This window comes from Corvus hawaiiensis, chromosome 10 (assembly GCF_020740725.1).
Source record: "Corvus hawaiiensis isolate bCorHaw1 chromosome 10, bCorHaw1.pri.cur, whole genome shotgun sequence".
NCBI lineage: Eukaryota > Metazoa > Chordata > Aves > Passeriformes > Corvidae > Corvus > Corvus hawaiiensis.
In genome coordinates, this window is record NC_063222.1 from 6,887,692 (window position 1) to 6,906,613 (window position 18,922).

The window sequence follows — 18,922 nt, forward strand, 5'->3', positions numbered from 1 at the left end:
AACTGGCAAAAGTAAAAAGCAGGGGGTGGGATGTTGAAATATTGGTTAGTACTGGGTATTGTGATGAGAAAATGTGAATGGACTTGGAAGACAAAACCAGCATGGAAAATTGGGAAAAAGTAACAAAATATCGGGAAGGTGACTGGCAAAACGGGTTGGAAATAATCCTGTAGAAGGTTTATTCTCCTAAAATTAGACGCTTGGCCATTTCAAGATCCCACACACACATGGTAGAGCAGGGGCAAGACTGGTAGAGCACTACTGAAAATGTGGCAGGCTAGCAGTGCCTGCTGCAGTTCTGCAGTCTGGCCAGGCTTGGGTACAGCCCCAGAGTGGCTCTTGGCTGGAGTGCCAAAAGCAGCTTCCAATCAAGTTCAATGCTTGCAGAAGCTCAGCTTACTTCAGAAAGAAGTAATCTGCAAAAAAAAAAAAAAGAGAATCCACAGACTGCAAAGCAATGGAAATATTTTTGAGAGCTGGAAAGCCCACCTTAAGATATTTTAAGTCTTAAGCATAGTCAACTAGTGGCACTATTCTAACAACAGCTTCTTCCTCTTTCCATTAAGCAGAAATAAGGAAGAAAATAAAATTGAACTACCTTCTAGTCACTCCTGGTGAGCAGGATACTATCAATCTGCCATATTTCACATTTGTTGCCTGGCAGAAAGGCTAGTAGTGTCAAAAAGGATAGTAGTGATCCTGAAATCAGAAGAAAAGAGGACTTTAAGCGTTAAGCTTTGAACATTCAGCATAAACTTGCTAATCAGTGGCCTCATAAATAAGTTTGCAAATCCATGAGTGAACAGGTTAATTTATGCTGGTTCAGGGCTCACTGCATGAAGCGTGAGACTGCCACAGGCCATAGCATTAATGCCATTAGCTGCGCCCGACAGAGGTATTGCAACCTGGCCAGAACCAAGCAGAAACCGTGGCATTAACGGCACTCATTTGTACTAGTTTAGCTCTGATTTGAGAGAATACGAAGTATTATCAGCACTAAATATGGTATAAAGGTTTTTTGAAGCCTATCTAAGGGTAGGCCAGGCCTCCCATCCTGGCCCATGCTGTGGGCTCCTACTATCCTGCACCTCAATCCAATCAGCCCAGGACTCCTTTCTTGGGTCTTTTCTTTTGCTAATCATAGAAACACAGAATCCATTAGGCTGAAAGGACCTCAGAGATCATCGAGTCCAACCTATGACTGAACATCACCTTGACAACTAGACCACAGCACTAAGTGCCACATTCAGTCTTTCCTTAAAATACCCTCAGGGAAGGTGACTTCACCAGCTCCCCGGGGAGCCCATTCCAATGTCTAATCACCCTTTCTGTGAAGAATTTCTTCCTAATGTCCAACCTGACTCTCCACTGGCACAGCTTAATGCTAAGTCCTCTCATCCTGTCCCTGGTTCCCTGGGAGCAGGGCCGACCCCCACCTGGCTACAACCTCGTAGGGAGTGATAAGGTCCCCCCTGAGCCTCCTTTGCTCCGGGCTAAACACCCCCAGCTCGCTCAGCTGCTCCTCCTTCGGCTCGTGCTCCTGCCCCTTCCCCAGCTCCGTTGCCATTCTCTGGACACACTGCAGCACCTCGATCTTCCTTTCGTGAAATATCCTCCACATTAAGTCTTCCTCAAATCTTTTTACACGGTAAAACACGGTCGTTCCAGGCAACAAGTCAGGATCAAGTCACTGCATTCATCACTCTATATACGAACTCGACCGCGTCGCCCATCTCGGTTTCTCCGCTGCCGCGGGCGAGCTCCCGCCCTGCCCACAGCCTGTGCTCGCCCGCCGCGGGGGTGGCGCGGCCGGAGCTCGCAGCCCCCCGGGGCTCGGCCGCTCCGCCCTGAGGGAGCCCCCGCCCCGCGCGCGCCCGGCCCCTCCGGCCGGTGCGGGCCGTGAGGCGGCACCTGCCCGCGGCCGCCCCGCCCCGCGCGCGCTGCCCGCCTGCGCGGGCCCGCCCCGGCCGTGACGGGCGGCGCTCGGCCCTGCGCTCATGGCGGCGGTGGCGGCGGGACGGCCCGGCGGGGGCCGGCGCTGAGCGCCCCGGGCGGCGCGGCGCGGCGGGCGGGGGCGGCCGGTGCAGGCGGCGGGGCCGGACCGGGCCAAGCGGCGGAGCGCGGTGAGCGGCGGGGCGGGCGGAGCGCGGGGAAGGAGCGCGGCCGCGGCGGCGGCTTTGTGTGCGCGGCGGGGGAGGGGAGCGGCGCCGCCGCACGTGGGACCGGCCGCGGGCAGCGCTCCGCCCTCCGCGCCCCGGGCGGCCCCGACACCGGCACCGCCGACACCGCCCCCCCGGCGGCCTCCGCGCCACCTCACGCCTGCGGGTCGAGTCCCGCGGTGCTCCTGCCTCGAGGGGTCTCGCTGCTCCCTCACAGGAAGGGTCGTGGCTCGGGCTGAGCGGTTCTGGGCGAGGGACAGCCGGTGTGTGACCCCGCAGCGGGGAGCCCCGGGCTCGTGCCGAGGCACCGGGACCCGTCCGCCGGCCCCAGTCACCGGGGTGCCCAGCATTCCCCCTTCCAGGGACGGTGGTGCCTGCGTGGAGGGAGCCCCGCTCTCCTGTAGTCACGCGCCAGACCACGGTGATATCCCGAGCATCACTCACGGGGCTCTTTGGCAGCCCTTTGCCACCGGGGCACGGGGACTCTTTGCCACTGCAGCCCCACTGGGGCTGTGGGCACCCAGGCTGTGGTGAGCCACAGGCGTCAGGAGGCATTTGAAGCTCCTGGGCTGTGCAGAACAGAACCAGCTCCCAGCTGTGAACCCGTGCGATGATCACTAGCCCCCACCAGAGAGGTGCCGCTGCTCTTTTGCATCACAGGCCTCCCCATGGTGAGAAGTTGAAGCCTGCCCAGAAGGTCACTGTGGGAAACGTTAATGCTTTTATATTTCCTCTCAGTGGAGTAGAGAACATGTCTGGGATCAAGAGAGTGATCGCAGAGAAGGACCCCGACTATGAGGAGATCACCATAACACATCCCAACAAGCGGCACAAAGCAGCCGAACAGTCAGGTAGGAGCTGTGGAATGGGAAATTCTGTGGACGTGCATGCTGTCTGTAAACCGGTCAGGAAAAGGCTGGGATAGGAGTTAAGGGACAAAGGACAGATGTTGAGCAAGGCAGGTAGTGATACCTCTGTGTAGCCAAATGAAGATGTATCATATGTGGAGTCATCCCTACCTGCTATCTGGACCATAAGTAAGGCATGAGGATGCAGCCTTTGGTGCATGATAGGAGATGGAGCACAAGCTCTCCACTGCCCCAGCACTTTGGTTCCTGTTGCTTCCTAAAGTATTTACAGTCCATATTCCTGTGCTGAGTTGTGCTCCAGCCTGTGCATTTGTTCTGTGGCTGGAGTCTGCTCTGGGAAAGATTGGCAGGCTGTTTACATTTTGGGGGACAGAGGTCACAGTACAGCATGGGGAGGAGAAAAAAAATTCCATGACCCTGCAGGAGGGGTAAAAGAGACCCACGACCCTGCAGTACATGCACTGGCTGTTGGAAGATAACGAATGTTTGCAAGAACTGGCAGATGAGGCAGAAACGAGCTGGTTTGATGAAGTGTAGAAAGAATAATTTAGGGAGTAGGAAAGGGCTTTGAAACATGCAGGAGAAGAGGAAGAGGAGCACGACTGAAGGAAAGGTGGATAAAGAAGTGTAGTGGAGTGAGTGGCTGGATAAGTAGGTTTGCATTTGGCAAGCTTGGATGTGCTTGCTTTGGGAACCAGCCTGTTGGCAGAGTGCCTGGGACAGGTTGCAGTCTCTCTGGGCAAATGAGAGTAGAGCTGCTTGCCCTGGGGGCAGGGAGTAGGCTAGTGAATTTTGGCATAGCACAGCTAGTGAGAGAGGATCGTGATGGGAAGAACTGACAAACAGGGAGGTGAGAAAACTGAGGCTGACTGTGGGCTCTGAAGAAGATCCAGGAATAGAGCCGGAGCTGCCAGTTGGAGAGGGACATAGGATGGCTTCGTGGGTGATGTTTTGGAGGATGGTGTACAGCTGGACAAGTCTTGAGGAGGCTGAACTCTGGGTTGAATGTGGGCAGGTCCTGTCTGCCACGTGGGGCAGGGGCCCTGCCAGTGGGGGCCCAGTGCAGCTGTGCTGGAGCTGGCCATGTCACCACTCCCAGCTGCCTGCCCTGCCTGGCTGCCAGAAGTCACCACCCTCTGTTCTGGCATGTCCCAGGGACTGCAGGCAGGTTTTTAGTCTGCTTCTGAAACAACTTTGCAGAAGGTCTTGATGATGAGCAGGCAGAGTCTCAGGGCCTTGGAAAACTGTCCTTGCCAAAGTGAACTTTGCATTCAGGAGATTCCTCCAAATTGGCTTCTTTTTTCTTCTCATGGAAGATCTCCAGCTTTCAATACTAGAATTCCTTAAGTACACAAATTTCACTAACATGATCCTAATGAGGGACTGTGGTTGACACTAAGCTGCGAAAAAAATGAATATAAAGTGTTCTTGAAAGCCTCTGTAATATAACCACAAATCCTAAAGTGCTTAAATTGTCATGATGCTGGCGTGTCATGGCATCAGCCTTGGGAAGAGATGCAGTTACCCCTCTCTGAACCATACCTCTCATGCCTTAATCTGTTCAGGTTTATTTTAAGTGTAGCCTTACATGAGAATTTCCTCGTCATGGTGCTCATGGCTGGAGGTAAATTATATCCCTCTGGTTTTTAATTTTGCCTTAGTCATAGAGATTTAACCATAATTGTGTTTTAATGTAGGCTTGAACTACTTCTGGTCGTAAAATAAATATATATATATATACACACACTCACAAACACACACATATATATATGCATATATATGCGTGTGTGTGTATATATGTATGTGGAAAGAAGGAAAATTATTTAGGATACCCCGGTTGCATATAGAGGCATCAGGTGCCTCACTCCTGTTGTAGGTACCTGATCAGACAGTAAAACTATGTATGCTATCTGGAAGATGCCAGCAAAGCTTTTACTTGCTTTTCTTCCTCCTCTCTATGGGAATATTAGAAATCTCTTCAAACAGATATGTACTTTTTAGGAAGACATACACTTCCTCTGAAGCTCAAGCCAAAGTCTTGGTGCTGTTGCCTCCTATTTCATGTAGAAACAATGTGAGATTTTTCCAGGGAAAACCAGACTCTTTTGCTGATCTGCTTTATAGAGGGGTCACTCTATTTCTGACACAGGCTGGAGCACCTTTTCCAGGCTTTCTTCTAGAAGTGTAATTCCTGCTTTTCCAGGTCCTTATGTAGAATTTGATAAAAACAGAACTTGTTTGAAACCCCTTGATGTAATGGAGGTGGCTTAAATGAAGGTCAATATTAAACTCTACAGTAGGTGTCGAGCAAAAAGAATAGTTCTTCCTATGTTTACACATGTCCTAGAAAAATATGATAATACACCAGTTCCATTCTTAGCCACTAATTTGCTGTAAGGTATTTGCACAGTTTGAAATCCTAAACTACATACTTTCCACTAAGGTTAGTAAACTCCTTCTGAAAGGCTAAATTTTTTTGACTGCTGTGTTGGAAGAGGATTTTGTAAGAGGTAGACCAGCTTTTGATAATGTAGTTTCCTTTGTGCGTAATAAACAGCTTGTAGGCACTCCAGAGCAGGCTGCACTTCATGCCAGGGCTGAACATATAAATATGAGTTTGTTTTATTCTTGCTGTGTGAGGTGGTGTAAATTTCCTGGATGTGAATCTGGCCAAGGGGAGCAGAAAAATGTCTGTAGTGTTCCAGCTCGCTCCGGCGCTATCACAGCGGCGACTGCGCTGGGCCAACACAGTGGAGTTTTACTGTTTACAGCTTTACTGAGGCAGAAGTAAACAAACTGGCCCTGTTCTTCCCATTTTCTGTTATTTGTCATCTCAGACCTAAAAAGGAGAAAATAGCTCTCCACGTAAGCCAGCTTTTAAAGATACATGTGGTTTTTGTTAAGATGTAACTTTTTTTTGCAGGAAAATGATCCGTCCCCCTTATGTGTGTGTGTGCTGGACTTACTATCCCTTCACTTCTCACTCTGTAGTGATTTCTGATCTTTCTGTTTTCAAATAGAGCCTCAAAAATAGGAATGTAAATACTTCCTCCTTCTTTATTTTCCATGCATGGCCTTGTACAGCTCGAGATGTTACTGTGCAGAAGATTGAGACTATTATAAAGGAACAGTTTGCTGTCGAAATGAAGAGTAAAGAACATGAAATTGAAGTTATAGATCAGGTATAAAGGTTTTGTTCTTATAAACACCTAAGATCCTGGTGTTCAGGGCCTGGGGGATTGCTGCAGTGCTTGTCATTACTCTCTTTCCTTTTTGCAGCGCCTGATTGAAGCCAGAAGGATGATGGACAAGCTGCGTGCCTGCATTGTGGCTAACTATTATGCCTCTGCTGGTCTCCTCAAAGCTGGAGAGGTAGAAACTACTTTGGGAATAATAAGACTTCAGGGAATCTTTGCCAAGGAAGGCGTGGAGTTCAGTGGTTTTTCAGCTGGTGTTTGGTGTTGAGATGTGATTTAATGAAACAGTGGAATACAAACTGCAAATGGGGTGGCAGTGGGAGAGGAGACCTTTGTATCACCTGCTGGGCCTCGGGTGCTTGACAAAGAGGAGTCTTCAAGAAGCAGTTGAGAAATTGTTCAGCAGCCCCTGGTTCTGGTTTCTGAAATACTCTGCATTTTTTTTCTCATCCTCAGTTTTTCCCTGAGAGCACCTTGTTTCTCAGACACTGCACAGTTTGTCCTTGCAAAGCCCTGAAAAGTGTGGAATATGTTTTCCTATTTCACAGGAGGAGAATGGCAACAGATGCGTTTGGGGACTTTTCAGGAAAAAAGAAAAATAATAAAGATTTCAAGATTTCTTGAGTCTTGGGCAGTGCTGTGAAACCATCCTCCCTTTGCCCTGGCAGTCAGTCTGTTGATGGGTTGGTGAACAGACTGATGGCAGCAGTAAAGCAGGAGATAAATCAAGGAGATGTCACAGAGTGATTAAAAATTCACAAGATTAAAAAACCTCAAACCCTGTTAGTTAAACCCCAGTTCTGAGCACTCTGCCCTTAATGACTGCTAATTGCAGAGTGTTCATGACTCGTGCAGGCTCCCAAATGACATGTAGTTCATTACTGATGTAGGCATTTTGTTACTGTCTTTTCAATTCAAGTTGATCTGATTTCCAGTGATTTTTGGAAGCTGTAGATGGGTGCTACAAACATGGTTTTCACTCTAGTCCCATAAGAATTTCTCTTCCAAGCACTTGTTCTCAATGCTACTTCTGGTTTTTCTGTTGTGCTTTTCAGAGGACTTGGAGTGAGGTAAAAACAAAAAGGTTCAGCTTGTTTTTCCCTCTCTGAGCTTGAGTTAAGCAACTGGAGTTGGAAAAGGTTGTGGTAGCCTTGGGAGGCTTAGAGATCTCTCTGCCCCCTTTGATTTTTGTGTAGGCAGCTGAAGAATGTGACCTAAGTTCTAATCTTTGAAAGTGCCGTTATCCATTGTCATCATGTCTCTGCAGGAGCTGTACTGTTCCTTGTTCTTCTTGTTCTGCCATGGAGGTGTTCGCTTTTTTCCCCTGATGATTTTCACACTTTCCAGAAATAATATATTTTGTAATTGTTTTGAGGTATTCACAAAACTTGCTGGTGCCTCCTTGCTTTATTTAGTTTTAGTTTTTATGAGCTTATGGCTAGTCTAGCTATATCTTTAATTGCATTTTTAATCCTTTTCTAAAAGCCCTGATTTGCACACAGGTTAAATCAGTTTCTCCTTTATTTTGAAATTGTTGCTGATTTTCAATGTTCAGTTTTCTTCATTGTCTGTTTTTAATTGTGGCTCATGTATGTTTGACCAGGCAGTGAAAGATTGTCTTGTTTCTGCTTCTGGTAGAATAGGAGTCTTTGTAGTTTAATTCAGAACTTCTGGGAAGATGATTTGCAGCTTCCTGACCTGTTCTCATAAATATATACAGTTCTCGAACCCAATGCTGCTGAGTTTGAGGCTTGGGATTGCTCATGATTGTGGTTTATTATGTTTCCCCACAACTTATTTGACAAGACATTGGTCATTTTACTTGACTAGAGGTAAAACAAAAGATGTTCTTGGTGTGGGTTTGGTTTGGGCTTTGGGTTTTTTTGGACAGGATGTGTGTGTGTCCCTGCCCTTGGATATATGGATCTAACTCTCCTAAGCTGGCAGCCGAGATCTGGTAATTGCTTCACTTGTGCACATAATGGACAGTTGGAAAGGAAGTTCTGGAATGATCCTTGAAAGGCCAAGGTGGGACAATGTTTAAAACTCCACTCTTGCTACCACCTCTCAAGGGCAGTTCTGCTGCTCTGTAGTGATGCTGGTGTCTGCCTCCCCCTCAATCATGTTGGCAGAATTCTGAGTCAGGGAACTTAATGTGGATTAAAAATAAACCTGCAAAGGAAAACAAACAAACAAAAACAGTAACAAAACAAAAAAAGCAACAAATAAATCCCAGGTCCGTTTCTTGATTTGTTTTCTTTTGTGACATGTCCCATGAATAATTCTTCCAGCCTGGCTGATCCGGGTGGTTTGGGCAGGGAAGAAGAAGCCTCTTTGAGCTGGTACTGCCTGTAAGAGAAGCTGCCAGTGCCACTCTGGTGTGAGTCTGTGGCTGCTGGAACTGGAGGGAGGCTGTCAGTGCTCTGCTGCTGCAGAGGGGTGTTCCTGCTGACTTGGTTCATCGTGGAACCGAGGTGACAGGGAGGTCTGGTGCTTCGGTCAAGAAGTGGCCAAGGGACACTTGTTTTGAGTTGATGAATGTTTTTCTTCTACTTCTGAAGTAAAAAGCAAATGCAGGAGAAAAAGAAGGGCCTTTGTCATGGTAATGAAAAAACCAGAGATTTAAACACTAGCCTGCCCTGTCCTCCCCTGTGCAGGTTTAGGAGGATCTAAGATTAGCTCTAAGGTGTCCGTTTTGAGGAAAGTTTGCAAGCATGCCTAAGCACATTATTATTTATCCCCTGTTAAGCTTTGGGAGCAGACAGGGTGTAGCTTGCTTCATAGGTGTTGACAAGACTGCCAGTGAGTATCAAAGCTAAAGAGCCTGATGCACTTATCTACCCTGCTTGCCTGCAAGAGCCGGGCAGCTGTGGCCTTCCTGTGTGTGGTGAGACTGGAGGTGTCTGCACAGGAAGAGGAGAGGTTATTTTCAAAGGGACACTCTAGGTAGTTGAGTAGGCTGCAGTTCTTCCTTCCAAAACCAATTTGGGGTACTGTTTCTGTAGAACCATTTTAAGCTTTTCTCTTCTGCAGCATATGCTTTTCCTGCAAGGCAGATGATTAAATATTTGCTTTTTCTTCATTCTTTGACTTTTTCTCTTCTGGCGCAGCTTTGTTTTTATCTGGGCTGCAGGGAAATAGTGACCAAATCTTCCTGACCTCTTCATTGCAGGGGACCAGGTCATGCGATGCAACAATTCTTAATCACCCTTCAATCAAGAAATTCTTGGAATCTCCCTCTAGATCATCGTCTCCAGCTAACCAGGGCTCAGACACTCCCTCTGCCAACCACTCCGAGAGCGACTCGCTCTCTCAGCACAATGACTTTCTCCTGGACAAAGACAATGGCAACTTGGATGCAGACGAGCGGCTGACAAACAGCCTGGACCAGAGACAGAGCAGAAATGCTGGCCGGGTAAAGTAAAACTCGAGTGGTGATCAAGTTGTTGGAGGTGTGTGCTCTGAGGACTCGGTGCTGGCACCAGGAGCTCTTCATGTTTTCACCCACCTTGCTGAAGATCTGTTTCTTACCCTCTCCAACCACTTGCTCCCACTCCCTCAGCCTGGCTTTGCTGTAAGGCCAACTGAAGTGTCTGTAACGTGGGTACCTCCTCTTACCTCAGTCCTGCCCAAAGCGAGCTCAGCCGGCTGGGGAGAGCTGTGGGGTCAGCAGAGCTCTGCCACCCTCTTGGTCGTAGCCTCTGGGGAAGAAGGTGCTTCACAGCCTGAGCACAGAGCTTTGCTGTATGGATGCAAGTCAGGTCGGGAGGTAGAGCCTGCAGAGGAGAGCAATGTGTGTCGTTCTCAGCACTGTTTTCAAGAAGTAATGCTGCTGCCTGGCTCTGGGTGCCCATGGGGACTGCATTGTGTAGAATGGTTGATCCACTGGAGGGGTTTGGCCTCCTCAGCAGCCTGTAGTGCAAACAGTAACACTGGAGGATTAGCTCACCCTGGCAGCGTGAGTTTGTAGAGCTTGGGTGCACAGCTTGGGACCAGACAGGACAGAATTGTTTTTTCTCTTGATATTGCTGCTTGCTGTTGTGCATTATCACCATTTGCTTAACTGAACCAGTCTGACCCAAGTAAAAATACATCCTGTCAATGTTCCGTCATACTTTTTGGGGGTTATTTTTGACCTGGATCCAGTCCCTCCCTTTGTGGCTCACTGTGCAGCCACACAAATGCTTCACCTGTTGGCTGCAGGTAGCTCCACTGGGGAGGCTCACTCAGTGTCTGCAGGTGAAATGTGCCTTAGTAGATGAGGTGAAACTCTTCAGTTTCCTTTCAGTTCCTTTGAGTGGTCAAGCCTGCCAGAGGAGTACAGCCAGGAATGGGTGTATCAGTGAATGTGGTTGCATTCCGTAGCTGAATAAGTTGCACTAATACATGGCAGAAAGAGGAGTGATTCTGCCTCCGTTAAACAGCATGACACCCTTGATAGCAGGGCTGCAGTTTGCTGGAGCTCTGCCCTGGGTCTGTAGCAGAAGGCAGATGAGCCATATAGAATGTGGACCCACCTACATTGTAAACCACCAGACCAGCAGAACTTGTTTCAGTGCCAGGGGCATAGATGGAGCAGTTGTATTGCTTCGGGGTAGCACATGAGGACATCTTTGACCAGTGCAGAGGAGGCTGAGGGAGTGATGAGGAGCAGGAGCCATCCCAGCCTTCTATGACTCCTTGCTCCACTTTGAGGCATCCCTGACTTAAGAGAGGAGGGGAAATGGTTCCTTAGTGAATCCAGTGCTTCCCACGCTCGTCTGGCGAGTGGTCAGTGGAGTGCATCCAGTGGGCTGTTCCGTGGTCACTTGAGAATGGTGGTCCTGTTTTTTCCAGACAGACACTTCATCCAACAGGGTTGTAGAAAAGCCTCTCAGTCCCATGCAAACAACACTTCCACTTGTGTTGACATAGTGGGTGGTCAGATCATTGTGAGAGTGTTGGCCACTGCTTAATAGCTGGGGTTGTGTTACAGGGTGGTTGGATTTATTGTGCCTCGGTACTGCCATGGATTTGTGGGTTTACCTGGATGGCAGTGACAGTTTATGGCTGCTCTCCCTGTTCAGTTGGAGCTGAATTCCTGTCTCAAACCCAGCCTCGATTCTTCATCGTGAGGCAACACCAGAGTGTCTCAGAGCAGAGGGACTGAGAAAGATTTAGATTTTCAGCCCCCACTCATGGGCGATTGAGCTTTGTTCCTGATTAGTGACCACCATGATGCCATTCTAGCTGTGCCCAGTTTTATTTCAGATAGTGCAGGGGCAGTGCTTTTGAAACCCAAGCTGAAGTCGTGGCTCAGCTCCATGGGATGTCGCACCATGTCTGCTCAGTTAAGCCATGCAGTGTGTTCTTGGCTAGGAAGGAAGCATTGTTACATGCCTGACTTGCTTAAATGTGCCTAGAGAGCAATTTAAGTATTTTTAGGGATGATTCCTTGTTGGTCTTTCATTTATGCAGGGTTTTGTTGTTTTTGTTTTTTTTAACAACACTTTACTTTTCTAGCACCAAACAAAATGATGTTTAAGAGGAATGTTTGGGTTTTTGTTTGCCTTTTTTTTCTTCCCCTACCCTCAGGACAGTTTGGGTGTTTCAAGCTCTCAAAAACCAGGACAACGAAATGCCGGACTGTCAAATGATGAAACTTCACGACTTTATGTGAAGAAAACGATTGTGGTTGGCAACGTCTCCAAGTTAGTATCCAGAGCCTGAGGGATGGTCCTTTATTTCAGGATTAAATTGAATAGCAAGTTACATTTAGGAGACAAATGAAATTGCTAGGCTGTCGCAATATGAGCTGTTACCCTTGAATAATCACTGTACCCAAGGCAGCCCTCCTCTGGTCTCAGCATAAGTTTTTTTGTGGAAGGAACAAGTGTTTTCATAGTTATTTTATTTATAAATTTATATGTGTACAGAGGTTTTAAGATCTGTTTCTCTCTCAAGGAAAGTCTTTCAGCCTTTTTTGATCAGGTAGAAGTCAGAAGTTTTCCCCCAAAAATTTGGAAAAGCAAGTTGTCCTAATTCAGTGTCTTGGCTAATTGAATTAGTTGGCTAATTCAGTGTGTCCATAGGTACAATGTGGGGGTTTCTGAAACAGAAGAAAAACCCCAAGAGAATAATGCACCACCAACCACGATGAGAAAAATTCAGAATAGTCTGAATAAATTAATTCATACATTTTTTATTTATATGTAAAGGAAGACAGGTAAATATATATAACTTTTGATCTTCTAGGAAATGAGTGAAGAAAGGCATTAGTTTTAGGAAACTGGACAATTCCAGGCTTTAACTCTCCGTCTTTGCTCTACTCAAGTCAGTCTTTTGCATAGACTATATCAGACATTTGCTAATAAAACTTGGAGTCAGAATTGCTTCTTGAAAATCTACCTAGGACTGGACCCAGAAATAAGTATTGACTGAAGCTGCTTAAAATTTTATAAGAAAAATTGTATTTTTTTGTATTTATGGTAGCTGAGTTGTTGATGTTGTGTTCTGGTGTGGTTTTGCTTCCTGATATCTCAGAATAGGACAGGATAAGGAATTTGACAGTGGTAGAATGTTAAAACTAAGTCTTCTAAATTAAGAGCCAAATGTTTAAACAGGTAAATTTCATATGGCAGTTGTGCATTAAAATAGAGGAAATGTGTTAGAAACTTAGAGTAGATTATGGGACCTGTATCTGTTCCTGGATGAACTGTCAGAGTGAGGACAAATGAGCAGAACTGTACCGGGGCAAGGTTCCCAGAAGCATTTTAACATCCCCAATTTTTTTGCCTAATCTTTCCTGAAGTACTTTTTGCAGTATTTGTCTATTTTATCTTGTGTTTGTTATTTAATTTCTTTGTCAGATACATTCCCCCTGACAAGAGAGAAGAAAATGATCAGTCAACCCATAAATGGATGGTTTACGTCCGAGGCTCTCGGAGGGAACCCAGCATAAATCATTTTGTCAAGAAAGTTTGGTTCTTCCTCCATCCCAGTTACAAACCTAATGACCTGGTAGAAGTGAGGTAATAAGGAATTATTCCAGTCACTATTCCAGTCTTCATGCTTGCCAGGCTTACAGTGCCAAGTTTTTTAAAAAATTAACAACTTCTTTTCCTGGTTTAGTATTCCATGTCTGTGCTTAACTTGGCTTACTCCAAAACAGTAGTAAAAATAAATGAGGTTTTTTTATGTAAATGTGCCAAAAATGTTTGTTGGCTTGGGTTTTTTTTTAAATTTCCTTCTGAGAGAAAGCATCCAGTTGTTGCATTTCATGCTATTCATGTGGGTTGTACCTCTCCTCTGTGTTACATACACTGTCTGCTGCTCACGTTAGACTTGGTGCTAAACAAAGTGTTTTCTACCACCCACCTATTCCAGTGTGGAAAAGGAAGAGGAATCTCAAAAAGCTGATTTGCCCATATTTTTAATGCCACAAGTGTGTTTGGGCATGAGTATCCCACTCCAAAATATTTCTCCATGGTAGTGGGATCAGTGGCGTTGGCTTCATGCTTTGAGGACTTTCCCATCATGGTGCTGGTGCTACAGAAATGGGGCAGCTTCCCTGTGCTCTGCCAGACCTGTATTCCACACCTGTTTCGCAAGCTGTGACCCTGGTGTGGGGTAGGTTCTCTCTTGACTGCTGCAGGGAAATGCCCTGTCAGTATTTCATCCTTCTTCCTTGGACAAGACTGAGGGAGGATGCCTTCAAAATAGTTGGTGTCTTCCCAAAGAAATTATTCTCCACAGGATGTTCAGCTGCCTCCTGGAGGGAGGAGTGTGGGAAGGACTGCTTAGGTACGGAATGGCAATTTAATGCTGGCAAAATTAAACTACTGAAAGGCAACTCTGGGAAAACTTACCTGAGATAAGAAGTGTTGGTATGGCTCAGTAGTGTTTCTGAGAAGACAACCCTGACAGGACAAAAGCAAATTCCTTTGTAACATATCAAATTGCATTTGATTGCTCTCTTTTTGTGCCTTTCTCAGTTGTAAGTGCTGGTTATCTTCTGTTTTAACCCCATCTGGTTAATTGATTTCCGGTGTCACAGTCCCATTTATCATAGTGAACATTAATGTTCTGGACTAAAAATTGCCTTTAAACCTTTGGCATTTTTTTCTGTTGAAGAAACTACATTTGCATTTACAATAACAAGCTGAAATACAGAGTAACAGTAAATGTTACAAATCCTTCCTTTTCAGCTTGGAGAATGACAGTGATTAACTTTTCCTTGGTGTCTGTATGTTGTTCTCTTGGTGTTGTATGAAACATGTGCCTTTTTGCTACTAGATAGGGAGCAGCAGGAAGTGATTGCAAAATGCTGCATTGGAAGCTCACCTTGCAGTGAGCTGACTGGGGTTTTTTTTAACCAAGTCTTTTTCATTTGGCATAGCACAGCCCTTTTCTTGTCTTCTTTTTAAAAATATGATACTTCTTTCCCACGTGTCTCATCCAACAGTGTTTTACCATTTTCTTCCCTGTCCCCTTGTGTAAAGTTAAACTATGTTTTCAGCTGTCCAAAGCCATAAAATTCTCATTGCTGTGATTAGACCCAAAGATAGCTTAAGTTGTCAGCTAGAAAAACAGTCTTTGGCTTTCTGAAAAGGAGAGAGATGAAAGCTGTACCACTTCTGCATCAAAATGTAATCACCGTTTGTTTCCAGAGAACCTCCATTTCACCTGACCAGGAGAGGCTGGGGAGAATTTCCAGTGAGAGTGCAGATACACTTCAAGGATAGCCAGAACAAAAGGATTGATATCATACACAATTTGAAGGTATTTGAACAAAATACTTGAGAGAAAGGCATTTAAATGAGCTCTTTTGCATAATCTAGAAGAGGCTCTGCTTGTGTATGTGCTTTTGCCTCTCTGTGTTATGAGTGTCCTCCTGGTTATTTTCATATGTATAGTTGAGCTGGAGGATCAAAATAGATCCAGGAAAGCCTCTTACCTTGGCTGTATGGAGTTGATGCAGTAGCAGGGAACCCAGCCTTGCAGCAGCTGAAGCTGCTCAGAGAAGCAATGTTTACCTGTTTTTTCTGTACAATTTGAGATTTTCATCATGTTTTCACTGGCTTTAACCTAACGGTGCTTTAGGGCTTTCTTCCTCCTGGTAAAGTGGCTACCATGTCTGTTCTGTTCCTTCAGCACAGGCACGTATCAGCTAATGATGATCTTTGTTGTTAGAGTGGGCAGGGAGGGCTGAGATTCCCTATTCAGCCCATGTTCCCTTTGAAAAGAGCTCCCTTTTCCAACTCATTCACCCCTGTAACACTTGGGATTTATAGTATGCAGCTATTTATAGTCCTGGAAAACTAGGCCATTGCTCGTTTTCCTTTTAATTAATAGTCCCTGGCATGAGTGGACTTAAGTCCTGAGCTGGGTTAGTCTCCTGTTTCTTTGAGCAGCATTAGTTTTATTTGAGCTCTGCCTGCATTAATGAATTTCATGCTAAATAAGGTACCTCATTGCAACCCTAAATATAGACAGTAGAGGAGGTTGAAAATATTCCCCTGCAACTTAGGGACTTTTAATGCAGGTGGTGAGTAAAATGTGTTTGGGGAGATACGACCTGGGGAGAAATTATTAACACTGTGATGGATGGTGAAGAAAGCTCAGCCTACAGAAGAAAAATGAGCCAGTCCATGGCACACAGGAGCTCGAATCAGCAAATCTTTGCTGTTCCCATACTGAGCCTGTGGCTGCCATGAGGGTGTGAGAGTGAGCTGAGCCCTCCTCCGTGGCTGGCACCTCGTGTGCCCCTGCACTCTGGCGCATTGTGCTCCTCTCAAACCCAGCGGCTTCTATAGGTGTCTTAACAGATGCCTCTGGGATGTTATGCCTCTTTATCAGCTGATGGCTCGGTGTGAACACTTACTTAATCAAGAACTGTAGTTTAAACATAGCTTTTGTGTTGGTCAGTTGAAAATTCAGAGTTTTTCTCATTATTATTTCCTTATATTGACATCAGGAATAAAAAAATGACACTGACTGAGGACTTCTCTTAGATGGAAATATTCCCTCAGCAATCTCATTTCCTTCAACTTTTTTGCTCCTTTCCACTTTAGTGTGGGCCTTGGGTCATGGTTGAATTTTTTGCAGAAGAGAGGGAAGGCACATATTCCCTCAGCAATCTCATTTCCTTCAACTTTTTTGCTCCTTTCCACTTTAGTGTGGGCCTTGGGTCATGGTTGAATTTTTTGCAGAAGAGAGGGAAGGCACTTATCAGAGCCCACAGATTTCTGACCTTATGGCCTCAAAATACTGAATGCGCTGCTGCTCAACTTAGATAGTTTGAAAATTCTTTCAAACAATTTGTATTGTAAGTTCTAGCTAATATATTGCTTTGCCCTGGCTAATATATTGTATTGTCTTACCCAGCTGGACAGGACCTACACAGGCCTGCAGACACTTGGCGCAGAAACGGTGAGTCAGAGGGTCATGGGATGGATGTTGTGCTTTGATTCCCTTAAAGATGTTTAAAAAGAAAAGATGCATGGGACTAAGCACAGAGTCAAACCCATTTGATTTCACAATTTCTAGAATGTAGATTTTGCTCTCTTGTTGAATGAAAGGATTGTGACACCTTGTCACTATTCATGACAACAGTATTTTTTTCTCCTTCCTGGTTCAGGAGACACCGTTTCCAGCTCTTCCTTCACAAAGAACTTGGCTTGTACTGGAGCTTTAAATTTTATTGCTTTGTGAAGCTTTTGGTGCGAAACGTTCTGATTTGCGTTCTGATGTGGTGCAGAGCTTACACATAAAGAATTTAAGTTCAAGGGATCATCCAAATATTCTGTTGAAATTTTGCTGTATATTAACTACTTCTAAGTTTCCATATCTGTCAAGATTCAGGACATTAATGGAAAATGAACTCTTAATTAATAACCCATAGTTCACTGTATTTCTGAAATTTTCTTGATATTGTTTTCCCCTTGTTGTACTGTAGTGAATGGAAATTTTTATGGTGAAATCGCATTACTTCAGCTTTTCAGTTTGTGGAGAAAACATTAATGTGAAATGTCTACTGTGATTAAAGAACACTTTTGAAGAGTAGATCATGTGGTGTGTTTCTCAAGGCCTTACCAGAAAAGGCAGGCTTCAGTTTTGTGCCGGTCTCTACAGGAGTATGCAGTCCTTTCTTTAGTGGGTTGCTTGGAGCTGGGCTGCATAATCCTTCCAGTGTTTACAGTTCAGATTTCCCCATGGACTGAGACATGCTATTTTACTGTGGGGATTCAATGTTGCAAGATTTTTGTCGTAGCTCAAGTACTGATGGACCTTTGGGAACTGTCCCTGAAATGAATGGAAATGTTATGCAGAGGTGGGGGAAACAAAGGGAGAGGTTTTTAGGCATTAAAATAAATAGACATCGTTGTTCTTGGTTTTTATATCTTTACCTAGCTACCAAATACTAATGTCCTTTCTCCTATTTTTGGAAGGTAGTGGATGTGGAGCTACACAGGCATTCCCTTGGCGAGGAGTATCTCTTCTCCCAGTCTTCAGAGTCTGACCTTTCTGATGTTCCTACGTCTTTATCACTGCCACTGAGTATCCCAGCACCAGTCAAAGCTTCTTCACCAATTAAACAATTGAGGGACTCCAGCCCAGATGCTTCTGTGGACAAAGGTAAAGCAAATGGGTGTAGGTGAAAGGCAAGTTCTTGGAACTTTGGCTCTGCTGGATACCTCCTCTTAATTGCTCTTATGCCTTAAAGGTTGCTGGTGCTACATGCTTGTTGCTCACCCTAGATCATATTTTCCTTAATGTGCTCTGAAATGTAATGCAGAAATTGTTACAGATTATTTGGTTTTGGAGTTTGGTTCGGTTTTGTTCCAGTTTTTTATCTGAAGTTTGTTGAGCAGGCTCTGTTTTGCTAAAATGTAGTGAATAGGGAAGAGCAGATGTAGTTGGAAAAAAGGCGGTTGAATAGCACTTGTAGTTTTGGCTTTGGCAGACTATTTTCAGAGGGGCTTCTAGGTTTCTGAATGTTTTAGGGACTGTGTATACATTTAAGGAATTGGTCTAGTGGTGCGTTCAGTTACACGTTAGTGCTTAACATGAGCTGACTATGAGGGAACAAAAATCCCTAGGTAACTGCAGTCACTGTACTGTTGGGAATAGAGATTGAAAAAGTCGTGTTTGTTTGTCTCAGGGATGATGGCATCTCTGCACGTCGGGGTCTCATTTTGCCCTTCCCCTGTAAGATCAGGAAAGTCAGGGTCCATTGCAGTGGAGCAGCAGTTGAGGCCTTAGGATCACTTGGATTGCCTGGAACAGGCAGTGTTGGCCCCCTGGGCACCCTGCTAGGATTTGTAGTTTGAAGTAGGAAGAGCTGTGCCTCTGTTGGCATTGAGCTTTGCTTTCTGGAACACTCGGTGTCAAGGCTTGCACGACAGACCTTGGTTACCTGGGCTGAGATACTGGGGTGTGTGTTACAGTTTGTTACAGTTTACATTCTTTAGTGTGAGAAACCTGGACACAGCAATGCTGTATTTCAAAATAGTGTCAGGTGCAGCATGGTCTGATGCTTTTCTTGATTTATGCTGACACTCCTGTGTTCAAGGAGTGGCTGTATGCTGGTTCTGTGCATGGTTGTGCTTCCTGATAGGCACTGTGATGCCACTGGTGGTGTTCAAGCTCAGCAAGAAGAATGTCTGCTGTATAAATGTGGTCTTTTCTTGGGGCCAGAAAAGGACAAACTCAACCA

General features: G+C 45.6%; 1 protein-coding gene across 8 annotated transcripts in view; it reads left to right on the forward strand.

Annotated features, from left to right (window-relative positions):
* The first annotated feature begins 2,075 nt into the window (after nucleotides 1-2,075).
* Nucleotides 2,076-18,922, forward strand: part of YEATS2 (YEATS domain containing 2) — a 48,018-nt gene continuing 31,171 nt past the window's right edge. For 7 of the 8 annotated variants that reach the window (XM_048314103.1, XM_048314102.1, XM_048314105.1 and 4 more), the window contains exons 1-10: nucleotides 2,076-2,123; nucleotides 2,898-3,010; nucleotides 6,113-6,210; nucleotides 6,308-6,400; nucleotides 9,398-9,640; nucleotides 11,800-11,915; nucleotides 13,074-13,235; nucleotides 14,874-14,985; nucleotides 16,591-16,635; nucleotides 17,655-17,841. In XM_048314103.1, coding sequence (XP_048170060.1) covers nucleotides 2,911-3,010; nucleotides 6,113-6,210; nucleotides 6,308-6,400; nucleotides 9,398-9,640; nucleotides 11,800-11,915; nucleotides 13,074-13,235; nucleotides 14,874-14,985; nucleotides 16,591-16,635; nucleotides 17,655-17,841 — 1,156 coding nt within the window. In that variant the 5' untranslated portion in view covers nucleotides 2,076-2,123; nucleotides 2,898-2,910. Of the gene's footprint in view, nucleotides 2,124-2,897; nucleotides 3,011-6,112; nucleotides 6,211-6,307; nucleotides 6,401-9,397; nucleotides 9,641-11,799; nucleotides 11,916-13,073; nucleotides 13,236-14,873; nucleotides 14,986-16,590; nucleotides 16,636-17,654; nucleotides 17,842-18,922 lie in introns of those variants that run through there. The other variant, XM_048314109.1, reaches the window with a different exon arrangement.